At 34.7% G+C, this 16,111-nt stretch overlaps 2 protein-coding genes across 2 annotated transcripts in view; one reads left to right on the top strand and one right to left on the bottom strand.

Annotated features, from left to right (window-relative positions):
- The window catches only part of Rim2 (replication in mitochondria 2), a 97,250-nt gene extending 96,209 nt beyond the window's left edge, over positions 1–1,041 (bottom strand). Inside the window, exon 1 of the mRNA XM_081736660.1 lies at positions 858–1,041. Within this exon, the coding sequence (XP_081592786.1) occupies positions 858–898 (41 nt within the window). The 5' untranslated portion in view covers positions 899–1,041. The remainder of the gene's footprint in view (positions 1–857) is intronic.
- Positions 1,042–1,214: 173 nt separating this feature from the next.
- The window catches only part of LOC145668620 (2-phosphoxylose phosphatase 1), a 34,803-nt gene continuing 19,906 nt past the window's right edge, over positions 1,215–16,111 (top strand). The window contains exons 1-2 of the mRNA XM_081736659.1: positions 1,215–1,418; positions 10,513–10,661. Coding sequence (XP_081592785.1) covers positions 10,583–10,661 — 79 coding nt within the window. The 5' untranslated portion in view covers positions 1,215–1,418; positions 10,513–10,582. The remainder of the gene's footprint in view (positions 1,419–10,512; positions 10,662–16,111) is intronic.

Raw genomic sequence — 16,111 nt, 5'->3', positions numbered from 1 at the left:
GAATAACCCGACCTACCTCAAGTACGTTTCATGATATCGTACACATTAGCATTGACCTTTTTTATGTGCATGACAAAATCGCCAGATATAGGTAATGAAAGAACGCTCTCCAGAGAAAGAATTTTAGAGGCACAGTACATATATACGAAATACATGTCATTTGTGTCCATGAAACTATGGCGAGCTCATAAACAAGTAGTAACTCGCAGAAACAAATCATGACATGTATATGGAATAATACAATTTACATAGTACTCATATTAAATCCTTCTTGCATGTTCTTAAAAATAGCCAAAAATACATTCACAGCCTGTTTTAATTGTGAAATCACGCTTAACTTTTACATGTAGGAGTAACGGAAATAATCAAGGAGCAACAGGATAAATAGGAACACAGAAATCTCAAAATTGAAAATAGAAATAATTCTTAATTCTTTCAATCATGTATCAAACTACTAACATCTGCATGGAAAATTACCATTTTTCACAAATAAACATAATATCCAGCCAAACATGTCTATTTTTCAATATTCCACAATGGTACAGAATAGAACATCTGCACTAGTTTAAAACGTACTATAAAAAAATTCTCAAATATCCCCGAATTTGTATGAAAATCCATTATATCAAGAATACGTGTACAAAGATAAAGTTACATTGCAGCCTGTTTCTTCTTTTGTCATTTAACAATAATTCATGAACAGCATGAAACATTGAATACTCCAGTCTTATCAAAGAGCAAAAAATGAATGAAATAAATTATATTCATTATTCTACATTCGCAAAGACTACTGATAACCGATGAGTACCTACAAAACAGCCAAATACTTCATACTCAAAATACAGAAATAAACATACCCGCCAGCGACGAGGTGGATAACTGAATCTCGCTGAGACATCCGATTTTCTCACACTCACTAAAATTATTGAATTACAACAAATTCTAAACACACCACTTGTTTACACCAACACACAACCTTCTTTCACAACTAACGTCTGCCATCTAACACGTACACCGCTAGTTCACTGCGCTAAACCTTCAAGTCAGAATTGATCGTTCTGTGCATGCACTGTTCACGTGCCGCTTGGAACACGATTGGCTCTCCTCACCAGACCTCTGTATTGAGTCGTCTCCATTGGCGAGTTTACCGGCAAAAATCACGTGAGTTTGTTTACTAGTGTGAGATGATAGTGTATTGTTTTTCATGGGTAATACAGTTCCCTCTATTGAGAAAACATTGAATTAAGATAAAAACTGAATGGAAGCCGATTGTTATTAATTTCTGCTATCAATGAAATCAAACCTCAAAGTACTGAAAGTGAGAACGAAATGAATTGGAAAAATGTGCAGCTATCTAAAATGATACCTTAAAATTAATCTTCAAATATACAAAAAATGGACGTGGGCTAATATTTAAGGTGAGGAGTGAATTCTCCATAAAAGTACAAGGCTATTTTGTATTTTTCATTGTGTATTCACTTTTTCGTGGCTTGTGCTTTGAAAACTATGTATATCTCATTTGCTGCATGCCAAATTTAAAAACAGTTCAATTGCTTTGGGTGTAATTCATAAGTATGTATGGAAAATCTTCGTATACCACTAGCTAGTAATCATATTAAATAGATTTGCGCTAGTATGAAGAAATGACAAAGTTTTTTCGGTCAATGTTCCGTTAAGGGGGTCCAGTAATTTCTTCCAGACGAAATTTGCAATTTCTCCACTTCTTTCTATTGATTTTTCTTTGATTACGTAATATAACGTTATATTAGATTAGATTAGATTAGGTTAGGTTAGTTTTGGACCCCTTAACGGAACATGGACCATTTTTCTTTATATATATATATATATATATATATATATATATATATATATATATATATATATATATATATATATATATATATATATATATATATATATATATATATATATATACCTATAAATTAAACTAGCCTGTGTAGTAGCTGATAATTTCGATAACTACACAGTGACGACTTCTGCGGAATTTTGCAAAAGAAGTTAGAAAATTGTAGGTACTACCACTACTACGAGTTGTAAACAAGGTTCGCACATTTCTGAAATCAGATTTCAAAACGAGAAGTTAATGTGGGATTGTTCCAGGATTTTTGTTTTGAAATTCAATTATTCTGAAAGATATTTCCCTAGAGACGTTTAATAAAGTATCTTCATTTCTTTTATTCTATCATACCAGATTGACATCATTATAAGCCATAACCTGGTAAGTGCCATTCAACTGTAAGTCCTGGTTGCTATCTTTAATTTTCTTCCAGAACAAAAGTGAATAATAATGGTAACAACGCATCTTCTTGTTTCAGGTCACTCTCAATGCAACACCTTGTGAACAAGTATTTCCCTGTTTGACTTTACTTTGAATTTCATTTAAAGACGTTTTTATTAATCTAACTAAAGTTTTTGGTAAGAATTTTGTACAATATATCCCTCCTAACCGAATTGTATGCCTTTCTAAAATCAATAAGTAATTGATATATCGGTCTCTTGTATTCAATTTCTTTTCTAGTATTTCGTGGGAGACCCGGGTTCGATTCCCGGCGGGAGCTCATGTGGTTCGGATTCCACGTTAATCAGTAGATCCACGTCTCATATAGCCTCGCTGCTGAAAGGGACGCTAAACTAAAATCAACTCAACTCTTTTCTAGTATTTGACGAATGGTAAATATCTGGTCGATAATTGATTGATTTCACCTAAATCCACACTGATAACCTCCAATGATTTCATTTGGGGGCACAATAGTTCAGTGGTAAAGGGCTTACCTCTGGTGTTTGGGGTCCCTGGTTCAATCTCCGGCTAAATAAGTTTGTGGACAACATCGTGTCCGTCGGTGTTCTCTAAGTACTTCCGTTTCCTTCTACATTCTCATTCTACCAAATCTTTCATCATCGGTCTCCCTTAGCCTTAAATGAGTTTCTTCGTGGGTAAGCGGTTAGCCCACACGCCTTTGGCGTGGGAGACCCGGGTTTGATTTCCGACGGGAGCTCATGTGGTTCGGATTCCACGTTAATCAGTAGCTCCACGTCTCATATAACCTCGCTGCTGAATGGGACGTTAAACTCAGAATCAACTCAACTCCCTTAGCCTAAAGAACATATTCGTGAGACGTTAGATTGAAAGATTTCATTTCATTTTCATGTTTCCAATCAATGATTTCATCTGCATATGGGGTCAATCTTGCTAACAGAATATTTGGAAGATTTTTGTAGGATGTTGACAAAAGAGAGATGCCTTAATAATTATTAGTCACTTTTGTCACCTTTCTTGTGAATTGGAACAGTAGTTGATCCTTTCCAGTCGTGTAGCAATTCCTCTTTGTTTCAGATGAGGAGAATGAATTTATGTGTCTTGTTAAAAATTTTTCTTCCCCAATTAAAATTAACTCAGCTGGAATTTTGTCTGCACTCAGAAATTTGTGATTCTCTAATTTCTTGATAGTAATATCTATGTTTCTGTATGCATTTCGCTTTTTCCACGAACATTATTTTGAATTCCCCAATATGTATTTTGATTTTGGATGTTGCTAAAGTTGTTGTCACTAAAATTCATTGTTCATGGCTATTGGAAACAATCCACTAAGTAGAGTTTAACACTACGCAAATATTCTGTTACTGAAGATTGCCAGCGCGGGACGAAATAAGAAACTGATTGAATAAAATTGAGGTGTAAAATGAGTAATATTTCTTAATATGAGGTTAGTTTATTTTCAACAGGTCTAATATCTGTTCTTTGCATACGATTACTAATTATAAATCAAACTAAGCAAAAATAAATAAATAAATAAATATATGGCAACAGAAACCACACTCATTTTATTTAAGTGTCTCTGGATTAAATCGAATCCTAAAGAATTGTTAATCGATACGATGGAATGCTTATCTACTAGCTATTAATAATAATAATAATAATAAAAATCGCATCTTAAAACATCCAGAAATCCTATTCTGCCTACAGTTTTCAATGCATTCCTGCAACATCTTGTTTTTCAGATACACAGAGGAAGAGGGAAGAATACCTCGAAACTGTATGCAGATTTGACTTGTGAACATTTTATAGTGCGAGATTCTTCTTAAGCTAAGGAATGCAAGGTTGCTTATCAAATTCTTCGTATTAACATAAGGAAAACATTTACTTCAAGAAACTGCACGTTATAAAGATTTTCCTGTAAACGGCACGCAAGATAAAATGAAAAATGTTAAGTGACAGAGGCCTACCAAACTGTACTTTCGAAAAACTTCTGTTTTTCAGCTCAGATTTACGTTTCTTAGTGTGCTTTATCCAAAATTCGTTGCAGATTTTCTCTGTCACATACAGTTTCATTATAGTATGTGACTAATACGCAACAACGCAACTTATAACAGCGAATAATACAATAACTATTATACACACAACTACTCACTAATGTATTCTGCACCATTACTCCCATAACTTAACTAACTAACCCTATGGCCTATGGAACCCGGAGGTTCAATGCCGCGTTCACAGGCTCTCCACTGACTTCTATCCTTAGCTAACTGCATCCAGTTCCTACTTTGTATTCCAATATTGTCCTCCCATCTGCGCCTAGGTCTTCCTAATTGTCGTTTTCTGATTGGTCTTCCAGTCATCTCTTCTCTCTGAAACATCGTATGCTGCTCTTCCTTTTATGAAAGGACAACGGGTATTCTCGATAGAATGACCAACAATAGTCTCCGATCATAACAACAATCCGACAACATTGATATCTTCTCCCCATTAACAACTTAGTATCTTGAAAACATTCACACTGCTCCTCACTACTACCAGGTTTTTAGGGAAGAAGTCCAAGTGTGATTTAAGAAAGTGAAGCTTCTAGTTCATCCGGCATCCTTATTCCCCCAAAATTTGGAAACCACGTCTTTGAATGCAGTTTATGCGTCTTTTTCACTATATATGATTGCAACAATAAAATATAGGAACCATTCTTATAGCTCGTGTAGTTCCTAATTCATTTCTTTTAGTGACTGACAACTTGTAATGGTACAGTTTCCTTCAACAGAAAGGAAAACAGTATTATCTAAATGGTTTTTTTTAGGTATTAATCAAATATTAAACAATATTTAGCTCTAAAATTGAACAGAGTGTGTGCTAGTCTGGAAAACATGGAAAACCTGGAAAAAGTCAGGTAATTTTATAATTTCTGGAAAAGTCATAGAATTTTCTTTATATTCTGGAAATTTTTGGTAAAGTTAGGTTTATTTCATTGCTTTTACATTTTTTCTGTATAATGTTTGGAAAACAACTTTTCGCTACAGCAGAAGTCATCATACGATGAAGGACTTCTGTCAGAAGTTCACAACTCTTGCGTCTGGAGCTCATGGTTTCTGATCTCCACGTTAAAAAAAAAATGATCTTCATGTCCAGGGGCGTAGCTAGGCTATTGCAAATCAGTGACCTCTAAATAAAGTCCTAAATAACACTTGTTCTGACCTTATTGATTTTAATGTAGCGGCAAGTTAGAGCCAAACTATGTATGGTTAACTCTAATTTATAATATAATGCTTACCTACATTAGTTAGATTTAAAACTCCTATTCCATTTCTTCCATATTCCATTTTCAGTGCAGTTTGGCGTTCCCTGTCTTTTCTGGTGTTTATTATTATTTTGCAGGTAATTTCTGTGAATATTTTTGGTAACTTTTTAATAAGATCGTTTTTTCTAGCGAATGCTCATATTTTTGTAGAAAACGTGAATGTAGTATACTGAACTCAGCGATTATTATCACACTTGAAGAAGTATATCGATTCAGTTTTAGGTAGTAATCGAGAACCATCTTGTGACAACTTTAAAATTGTGAGAATCATGTCTGAAACCCAATAGCAGAACATGCTACAATCTGCGATATGATCGCAGAAAATTCGCCGCGCCTCTGCAGAAAATTTGCCAGAGGAGAAAAGAAAATAGCCAACAGAAAAGTATAAAAATATGCCTGCTATGTGTAGATTGTTACTACTTGAATTAGGTTACGTACGTTCCGAAAAGATACTATTTCAGATTAGACTTCTGAAATTACTCTAATATCATTAACTCCTACAACTAGTTGCATACGCCTTCATAGTATCACTATTACCATTTAGAATCAACAGTATTTCCAATCATACTTATTTATTCCATACTCTTTACATATAAATCCTTGCATCAACTTACAACTGTAACTCTATCATTCTTTTTGACACTTGAGATACTCAATTCTTCCACTAAACATTCAACTTACTATATCATCTTATATCACAACTTCGTAACCATTAAACAACAAACATTGTTCATTTAAAATCAATAATTATTCATTTGTCTTTTTAACAAATAAATTCAGTGGCACTCTAAACAAGGACTTTCTTGCCATTATACATTTTTGATCCTTTTATTGTCCATTTCTTGCACCTACAACATTCTCCCAGCTTTTTTCTTTTCTTCTTCTTCTTCATCTCTTTTGTTTTTTGTTCCTCGCTTGCTATCAGTCTATCCGCTTGTAACTTAAATCTGTCAATCATCCTTCCATCATCTCCTTTTTCTTCTTTGTCTTCTTCAGTTTCCTTTTTGTCTCCGTTTTCCTGCATCGACTCGGTTCGTTCCCTGTTCAATCCTCTTCTCACCATTTTGTTATACTTGTCATCCCATTTATCTTCTGTGGTCATATTTTTCTTAGTTTCTTCTTGTTTATTAGAATTCATTTCTTCTAGTACATCTACCTCCCCTAACTTCATAAAACACTCATCTTTTCCTTCTGATTTCGTTGTCCTCATATCACAGGTCCTCTCAGCACGTACATCTTCGTTTTCAATATCGTTTTCATCTTTTTCTGTTTTTAGACGGTTTGCGTATATATGCTTGTATTGGTTATGATTAAAATTCGTATCACTATTCCATCGCCTTTCACTTCGGTCTTCATCTTTTCGTAGCTGTACTTGATCCCAGTTATACTCATAGTGTTGTGAGTGTTCGTTCATTTTATGTTGCTTGCAATGCCCTTGTCTAGATGTATCCTTATATATTTCCTCTGATCCTCTTCTTACTATTTGAATTTCTCTACTTTCATCGAATATTTAATCTCGGTTCTGTCTTGACCTCATAGTAAGAATTCAGCATGAAATCATCCATTGAAGTAAGGTTTTCTTCTTGTTCTTCTTTATCATTGGATACCAAGCCATCTAACGCTTGTTGGAAATCTTCCATAACAAAAGTGTGCTTATCTTCCTTCTGCAGAAATTGTTCCTCTGGCATCTGATTAAGTTTTCTTTTGTTAACGTTCTTCTCTCTTTTAGGACAACACCTGGCGAAATGGTGGTATTCATTACAATTCCTACATTGTACATCTCTTGCTGGACACTGGTACGTTAGAGGTTGTCTTCCACAAGCTACACATCCATAGTTCTACTTTATGGACTTTCCGGCAAAATTGGTGTTATATTGAACCGTACGATTTGTTGTTGAGCGCTGTGGTTCTAATCTTGAATCCGGAAGCTGATTGGTTGTTCTTTCTAGTTGTCCTAACCTCGTATCAGTACTATAAAATACTGTAACTTCTTTTTCTAATAATTCTATTTGATTGGCAATCTCTATAGCCGTGTTCATGGTTAATTCTTTGCTAGACAACATCTTCTTCCGAGCGACCTCGCTTGCTATTCCGGAAACTATCTGGTCTCTAAGGGCATCTTCTCTGAATTGTCCAAAGTTACACCGGTTGGCCTGCTTTTTAAATTGGAGTATATAATCTTGACACAGTTGACCAGGTTGTTGTTTCATATTATGTAATTTATATCTTTCCACTATGAAATTTGATGTTTGCTGGAAATGTGTAACAAGAAGCTCTTTAATACTATCATAGTTCAATTCTGGAACTCTTTTTGGTGCTGCCAACTCTTTCAGTATCTTATACACCGAGCTTCCTATCAATGATAACAAAATGCATACTTTTTTTCTGTGATGGTACATCATTAGCCAAACAATATTGTTCATATCGTTCAATATATGTTTCCACATCAGGTTCATCTACATCTAGCGGATCAAAATATGATACTGACTTGTGTTATGCCATCCTGTATTTCGTGGATTCTTTTATAACGCTCGTCGCCAATTGTTACTACTTGAATTAGGTTACGTACGTCCCGAAAAGATACTATTTCAGATTAGACTTCTGAAATTACTCTAATATCATTAACTCCTACAACTAGTTGCATACGCCTTCATACGTATCACTATTACCATTTAGAATCAACAGTATTTCCAATCATACTTATTTATTCCAAACTCTTTACATATATTTTCTTGCATCAACTTACAACTGTAACTCTATCATTCTTTTTGACACTTGAGATACTCAATTCTTCCACTAAACATTCAGCTTACTATATCATCTTATATCACAACTTCGTAACCATTAAACAACAAACATTGTTCATTTAAAATCAATAATTATTCATTTGTCTTTTTAACAAATAAATTCAGTGGCACTCTAAACAAGGACGTTTTTGATCCTTTTATTGTTCATTTCTTGCACCTACATAGATGTCTTAAATAGACGGATTACTCGCATAAATATAGTTTGAACTGTTTTTTACGTCGCGTAAAGTGTATTTTTAAGAATCACAAGTGTTTCTCCTGCAGAAAACTTTTGACTTACAAAAACTCATCGCAGAAAGACAAAGATAGTTCTGCCATCGGGGTCTGAAAGATTCTTTGCTTGGAGCTAAATTAGTTTTCTTCCAAACCGTTGCTGTAGACATTCAACCTTCTCTTACGAAAGTTCAGACTCATCAATGCTTCCTTTTCTTTATGGTAAAATACATAAACTTAATAAGTCCCTATGATTAGATTTGTTAAAAAAATCCATTGTTATTGAAGCATCTGAAGACCCGATGAAAGTTTGCCTTAAAAATGGTTTAAGAACCTGTGTTCGGTTAAACAGGTTGTTGTCGGATTTGCAATAAGTACAACATTAAAATCAGAGAGGTTATTTGAACTGGATATCCTTCGTTTCCGGAAGGATTGTTTGCATATTTTACAGGTTTTTGTAAGAAGATTCTGTGTAAATTGCCATTGAAATACAGACTTACATATGGTGCTGCATGCCTCTCTCCCGATTCAGTTTTAAACAAGAGACTTGGGTAAGAACAAATAATCGTAGCATTGGAAGTGCTTGTAGAGAATCATTTGTCTGGCCCTGCTGCTGCTGAAGTAAATCAACTCTACAGTGAAATTTATACTCAAGATTCAGTTATCACAAGAATGAAGAATTTTGACGTGACTAAGGATCATTTAGATCACTTGTTCTTCATCCTTGACAACACTAACACCAGCAACAATAGTGTTCGTTAAGAAAATTCTAATGTTATCACACGGAAACGGGTCCGTTGGACACAGTTTCTCATTGAATATAGAGTTTCTTGTGGATAATCTACACAAAACGTCTTTAGTTTCGCAAAAAATAGTACATGACGCTATCACGTTCCACGGAGGTGTTCAGGCAATGCCAATCTCAAAACAATTATTCATGCAGCAAGAAATGCAAATGCCAAATGGAAAGAGACTCTCAGAAGGAAACAGACAACAACTGAGGCAGAGAAAAATGGTTCGAAAGAAACAAAGAGAAAGAGAGAGAGCAGCTGCAGAGTTGGAAGAACTGAAGAAAAAGAACGAGAAGTGGAATCTAACCACTTTAATGCATTCAGTGTTCTTACACTTAGAATCGAACCCATCACCGTAAGCATCAAAGGTGCACGTGCTAGTCACTAGATGAGAGGAGTGTTAATATTGTTCATAACTCTAATAATAATAAATTTATGCAATGTTAACGCTGTTCTTCAAACTTACGTTATTAGTGGAGTAAAATAAAATGGATGAAACAAGTGAGATTGGAAAGCAATGTTTCTTTAATCATTTACCTGCTTGTGTTCGTAAGGAATATATAGGTTCAAAGGAAATTTTAAGGACGTAAGAAAAGAAATGTTATAAGGAAAAAGATAATCAGGAGGATATAGTTCCACAATCAACGTTTTTTTTTTTTTTTTTAAGATATATGCTGAAGAAGGCATCCACTTTCTGCCTAAACGTTTCTTTTTATATAATTTTGGGATTTTTTAAATGAATATTCAACATACGTACATCCTACTAAATGAAGTAAATGTTTATTTGGTATGATAAAATATAAAGCAATGACTACTTTAGTCCATACCCGGTCACAGTGCGTACAACTAACACACTAAATGGCAGTTGATTCGTTTTGTTTTAAATTTCACGCCTAACTTCCTTTTTTGCTCCATCCTTAGTAGCATAATGGTAATTGTGCCTCCGTCAATATCTGAACCCAGAATGATACACACTAAAAAGCAGACGTCGTAATCATTCAGATATTGCAACATCCTACAATTGTATCGTGTTCACGAAAGGAGTTTGAAATACTCTTTAAATAATAATTTTTAGCACTAAAAAGCGTTTAATTTTGGCATTGTTACTTATTTTTACAGATCTTCCTAGTGGAATATTGTGTGTTCCACTTGTTAAAATTTACTTCTTGCCGGTATGTGAGGAGCCATCATGATGAAGCTATCCTCGCAGCATAAAGCATTATATTGTTACCTGATTTTAATAATATGGATCTTCTTATTGTTGGCAGGTAAGTATACTAATATATCGGTCTTTATCATTTCACATTATGAACTTGCGTTTTGTTTTAAATTGTGTAGAATCGAGTACTAGCTTGACCTTTGTGGGTAATTGAAGCAATGTAGTTTTCTTCCGAAACAAACAACTTACTAGCCTGGATCATGTACTATAATGCTTCTATGAAGTTCAGTGTAGAAATGATTTCAGCAGTCTGCTTGCTGCTTTCATCGGTCAATCTAAAAAACGGAGAAACTTTTGCCATACTACTAGAATGCATATGAAGTTCAGTTTAGTTCACCACTCACAAAATATCGCTAGAGTAACTTCCTTGTAATCTGGTAAAAACTACTTTAAAAATTTATTATACATTAAAAATACATTTACAACATCCTGGAAACCTCTACCGTTAAAAGTCTGTTATCTTGTGTTTAAACTACAAGGTCATCAATGCAGTGATTTTCGTTGATAAGAATAAATAAAAGTTCTCGAAGTATCAAAAAGCCACAAAATATGCAAATGGTTTAGAAGCAATCCTCATCTCTTCCTCAGCATATCAAAAAGAAAACTTGTTGCTTCACAAACAACATACTATATGAAATTCTCTGCTTGTCCTTTCTGTAGAATAAAATTGATGATGGTGTAAGTTTGTAGTTTCTATGGTAAGATTTCTTTATCTTCGTAATTTATGGATATGTTTTGTCAAGAGTGGATTAAATTGAATGTCATGTGATGTCCAATAATATAGCGGAAATTTATTTTTTCTTAGATTGACTGATGAAAGTATCAGGCAGAATGCTGAATTTACTTCAGTGTTGAATTTCATAGAATCATTATACATGTATGAGTCAGGTTAGCGAGTTATTCGTGTAATACACATGTACTAGACATTATCTGTATTACATTTTAAGTTTCATGCTTACCGTGCTGGTGAGTTAAACACTTTTCTACGTAGTCCGCTCCCTGAATAGCCATACTTCTATACACTCTCGAAGTGGGTGCTCAGCCTCTCTGACCATTTGAACACTTCCATTGTGCTTTGACAATCCAGTGTCTACATTATAAAACAGCTCTAACGGTTGAATTGTACATTAATAGAATATAATCAATGTATATATATATATATATATAATATATATATAATATATATATATATATATATATATATATATATATATATATATATATATATATATATATATATATATATATATATACATTTGGCTAATATTCTGGATATATTAAAGTTAATACAGAAGACGGAATTATGTTGTAAAGCTGGATCATAGAGGATTAAGATAATAATAATTTTGATTAGATTGGATTAGCACAGAACAGAATGCACTACGGGGCTTTGTATCTGTGGCGTGTAACAAGTTTCTTAATCCAGGGAAATTAGATGTTTATATATAGGCTGTAATTTAATTCATGTAACGAACGTCAGGAGGTGATTCCTGTCATCGAGATAAGCGAAAAAGGGCTTAAGAACATATAGCACGTGGAGTCTCTGGTTCGATTCCAGCTCCTACCAAGTGGGCTTTGTGGTAAACACACCGTATGCGTGGGTTTTCTCGCGGTTGTCTCGTTTCTTCCTTTCATCATTCCACAATTGTCATGCATCTCATCATCACCGTCTCCCTTAGCTTCAGAGCATAATCGTTAAACTTTTTAAAAAAAAGAAAAGGAAAGAAAAAATTAAAAACCCACTGGTTGAAAGAAAAAAAAAGGCTCTTCCAAATACAGCAGTATAGCTGAGTGGATTGAAATAGTTAATGCGGCCCGCACCGTCTAAAGGATTGAAGTCTTCTGCCAAAGAACATAAATGCTAATAGATGAGCAGTTTTTTGGTGTCCATTCAGTGACTCGAGAAAACATATCGTCTCCATCCGTAACACTCTTCCAAAACCGGACGTGTTAGAATTGGAATTCACTAGTATTGTCGGTTTAATATTGATTTACATAGAGCAAACATAATAAAAGATGCCAAGCAGCGGTTGTTTCGGATTGGTTCAGCATTCCAAGAATAGGTTCCTTCTCCATTAACCGGAAATAGTAAACTTTACTTGTACTTCCGGTTTCAACCATGATCGCCATACAAAGGAACTGTAGTAGCTAGTGACATAATGTCTCTTAGAATCGAATCATCGTATCCAGAAATGATATTATCTTCACTCATAACACCCCACTGAAACCGGAAATGGAAGAAATTTCCTAGTGCTTTCGGCTTCAGTGTTGCTCTCGATGGAACAAAAGCGGTACTAGATAGCGAAAAGTGGTATTTTGGGATTGATTTAGGATTTCAATAAGACACGTCTCTACCTGTAACACTCTCCCTAAAGCGGAAGTGGCAGAAATTTACTGGTGCTGGTACTGGTTAATGCTGATCTACATAAAGCAAAATCGCTAAGAGATATCGAGAAGTGATGTTTTGGAATCTGTTCAGCTGTCAGAAAGAAGTGCTACCTCCTGAAATAATTCTCTGTTGAACCCGGAAATGGTAGAAATCGATTGTTTTCGGTTTCAACTTTAATAGTCACTCACTCACTCACTCTATGGCCTATGGAACACGGAGGTTCAGTGCCGCGTTCACAAAAACTCTCCACTGACTTCTATCCTTACCTAATTGCATCCATTTTCTACTTTGTATTCCTATCTCTGCGAGATCCATCTTAATATTATCCTCCCATCTGCGCCTAGGTCTTCCTAATGGTCGTTTTCCTATGGGTCTACCAGTCAAGACTTTAAAAGCGTTTCTACTTTCTTCCATTCTAGCTACATGACCTGCCCACCTAAGCCTCCTAGACTTAACGACCCTAACAATGTTGGGTAAACCGTATAAACTATGTAGTTCCTCGTTATGAAGCTTCCGCCATTCCCCATTCTCGTTCATCTTGGGTCCGAATATTCTTCTCAGGATCCTGTTCTCAAATACTTTCAGTCTATGTTCTTCCCTCAGAGTAAGCGACCATGTTTCGCAACCATACAGAACAACAGGCATGATTATCGTTTTATATATTTTAAGCTTCAAATTCTTCGACAGAATTCGCGACGACAAGAGATTTTGAACCGAATAGTAACACGAATTCCCTGCTTTTAGTCGACATTTAATTTCTTCGTGAATATGATTCTCGTCTGTTAATATTGATCCTAAATATTAGAAATTATCCACTTTATCAAAAGTATTATTTAATATTTTAACGCCTTCACAATTTTCCGTATTACGGTCCCGACGCACTTCCATGTATTTAGTTTTCTCTGCATTTACTTCTAAACCCATGTCCCTGCAAGCGTTTAATAAGATCTCTGCATTTATTTCTACAGTTCTCCTATCATCCCCTATTAAATTTACATCATCAGCATATGCCATAACCTGGTGAATGCCGTTCAACTCTAGGCCCTGGTTGCTATCTTTGATTTTCCTTATGGCGTATTCCAGCACAAAGTTAAATAATAATGGCGACAACGCATCTCCTTGTTTCAGGCCATTTTCCAGACGACGTGGAAGCTCGTGGACAAAAATTTTCCTACCCGGACTTTACTTTGGGATTCACTTAAACATATCTTAATTAATCTAATTAGCTTTCTCGGTATTCCAAGTTCTGTAAGAACGTTGTATAATGTTTCTCTCCTAACCGAGTCGTAAACCTTTCTAAAATCAATAAATAGTTGATGTACCGGGGTATTGTATTCCCACTTCTTTTCGAGTATTTGGCGAATGGTAAATATTTGGTCGATAGTTGATCGATTTCGTCTAAATCCGCACTGATAATCTCCAATAATTTCATCTGCGTATGGGGTCAATCTTGCTAATAGAATATTTGAAAGGATTTTATAGGATGTTGACAGAAGAGAAATGCCTCGATAATTATTACAGTCAGTTTTGTCGCCTTTCTTGTTAATTGGAACGATGATTGATTCTTTCCACTTTAATAGTCATAGAACAAAATACCGGTATAGGATAGCGATGAGCTTTTTTTTTTTTTTTATAATCGATTCAGTGCCTCAAGGAAGTGTACCATCTCCACCCTCATTACTCTACTGAAACCGGAAGTGGTAAAATTTACTAGTAATTCTGGTTTCAGTATTGATCTGCATAGAGCAAAAGCGGTAATAGATATCGAGAAGCGATTTTCTGTTTAACGATTCAGCGTCCCATAAATAGACCTCATCTCCTCTGTTAACCTTCTGTTGAACGCAGAAGTGGTAATTAGCAATTTCCGCTTTCAGTATTGATCGCTATAGAACGAAAATTGTAAAACATAATGCCATCCGGCATTTTGAAATTGATTCAATGTCTTTAAATATATATATCTGTATCTCCCTACTGAAAGCTGAAGTGATACAAATTTACTACTACTTCCGGTTTAAATATTGATCTCTGAAAAGGAAAAAAAATGTTAAGAGATATCAAGAAGCTTAAGCTTTAAAAAAAAAAAACATTCCTGTATGTGTAGCGGGTGGGTTCCTGTTTCAACCTTTATCACAATAGTGAGCGAGAAGCGGTATTCTAAAGTGGAGTTAATACTATAAGAGTAAATTTGATAATCGAAAGTGGTGGAAATATATTACTACTTCCGGTTTCAATATTCATCACCGTAGAGCAAAAGTGGTAAATTATGGTGAGTAATGGCTTTCTGATACATATTCTGCGTTCGATAATAAATTTTATCTACGCTTTTATTTATTTATTGGAGTGACTCTCAATCTATAAAGCGAGAAGAGAAAGCAAAGGGACTAGTGACAGAAGTAAACTACAGTCGTAGCTACAAAAATTATGAATGTTAACAACGAGGCATTCAATAAAGTACCGTACAAACACTAAATGGCTGTTGAGTAAGAACTGTGGTTTCGTTGAGAACAAAGCTGGTAAAATAAATAAATAAATAAATAAATATATATATATATATATATATATATATACTGCACTACAATGCACTTGTAGCCGGAAATGATAAAAATCTGCTATTACTTTCGCTTGTAATATTGATTCCAATAGAGCGAAAAATGTAATATGAAGCGACAAACGATTTTTGTTTCATATGGATTCAGTATCCGAAAAATAGATTTCTTCTCAGCTTTAGTCTTCTACTGAAACCGGAAGTAATAAGAAATTTGGTTTGAGTATTAATTCCTATATTTATTATACATTTGCTCAGTTTGTATTGTTATTTCGCTCGAAAAGTCGCTTTGCTTTTGCGTACTGGAAGGATACTAATTGTATCATTTAGTTTGATCTTGTAGCTGTGTGCAGCGTGAATTCACCTGACCAATTTTTTGGTAACTTGCCAAGATTTATATAAATAGAGCCCGTAATTAGAATGTCTTAATTAGGTAGGATGCCAGGAAGTCAAGGACACTATGAAAGTGCTTTTTTTGTGTGTGATTTAACTTTTGAATAAACTGACATCTCTTCATTCAAGTGTACTTGAATCCATTATGAACTGAAATCAGTTCTTGACGTGT

Source organism: Thermobia domestica, chromosome 13 (assembly GCF_964235325.1).
Source record: "Thermobia domestica chromosome 13, izTheDome1.hap1.1, whole genome shotgun sequence".
Classification (NCBI taxonomy): Eukaryota; Metazoa; Arthropoda; class Insecta; order Zygentoma; family Lepismatidae; genus Thermobia; species Thermobia domestica.
The sequence above is the reverse complement of the archived record's forward strand: the minus strand, read 5'-3'. Positions and strand labels throughout refer to the sequence as shown.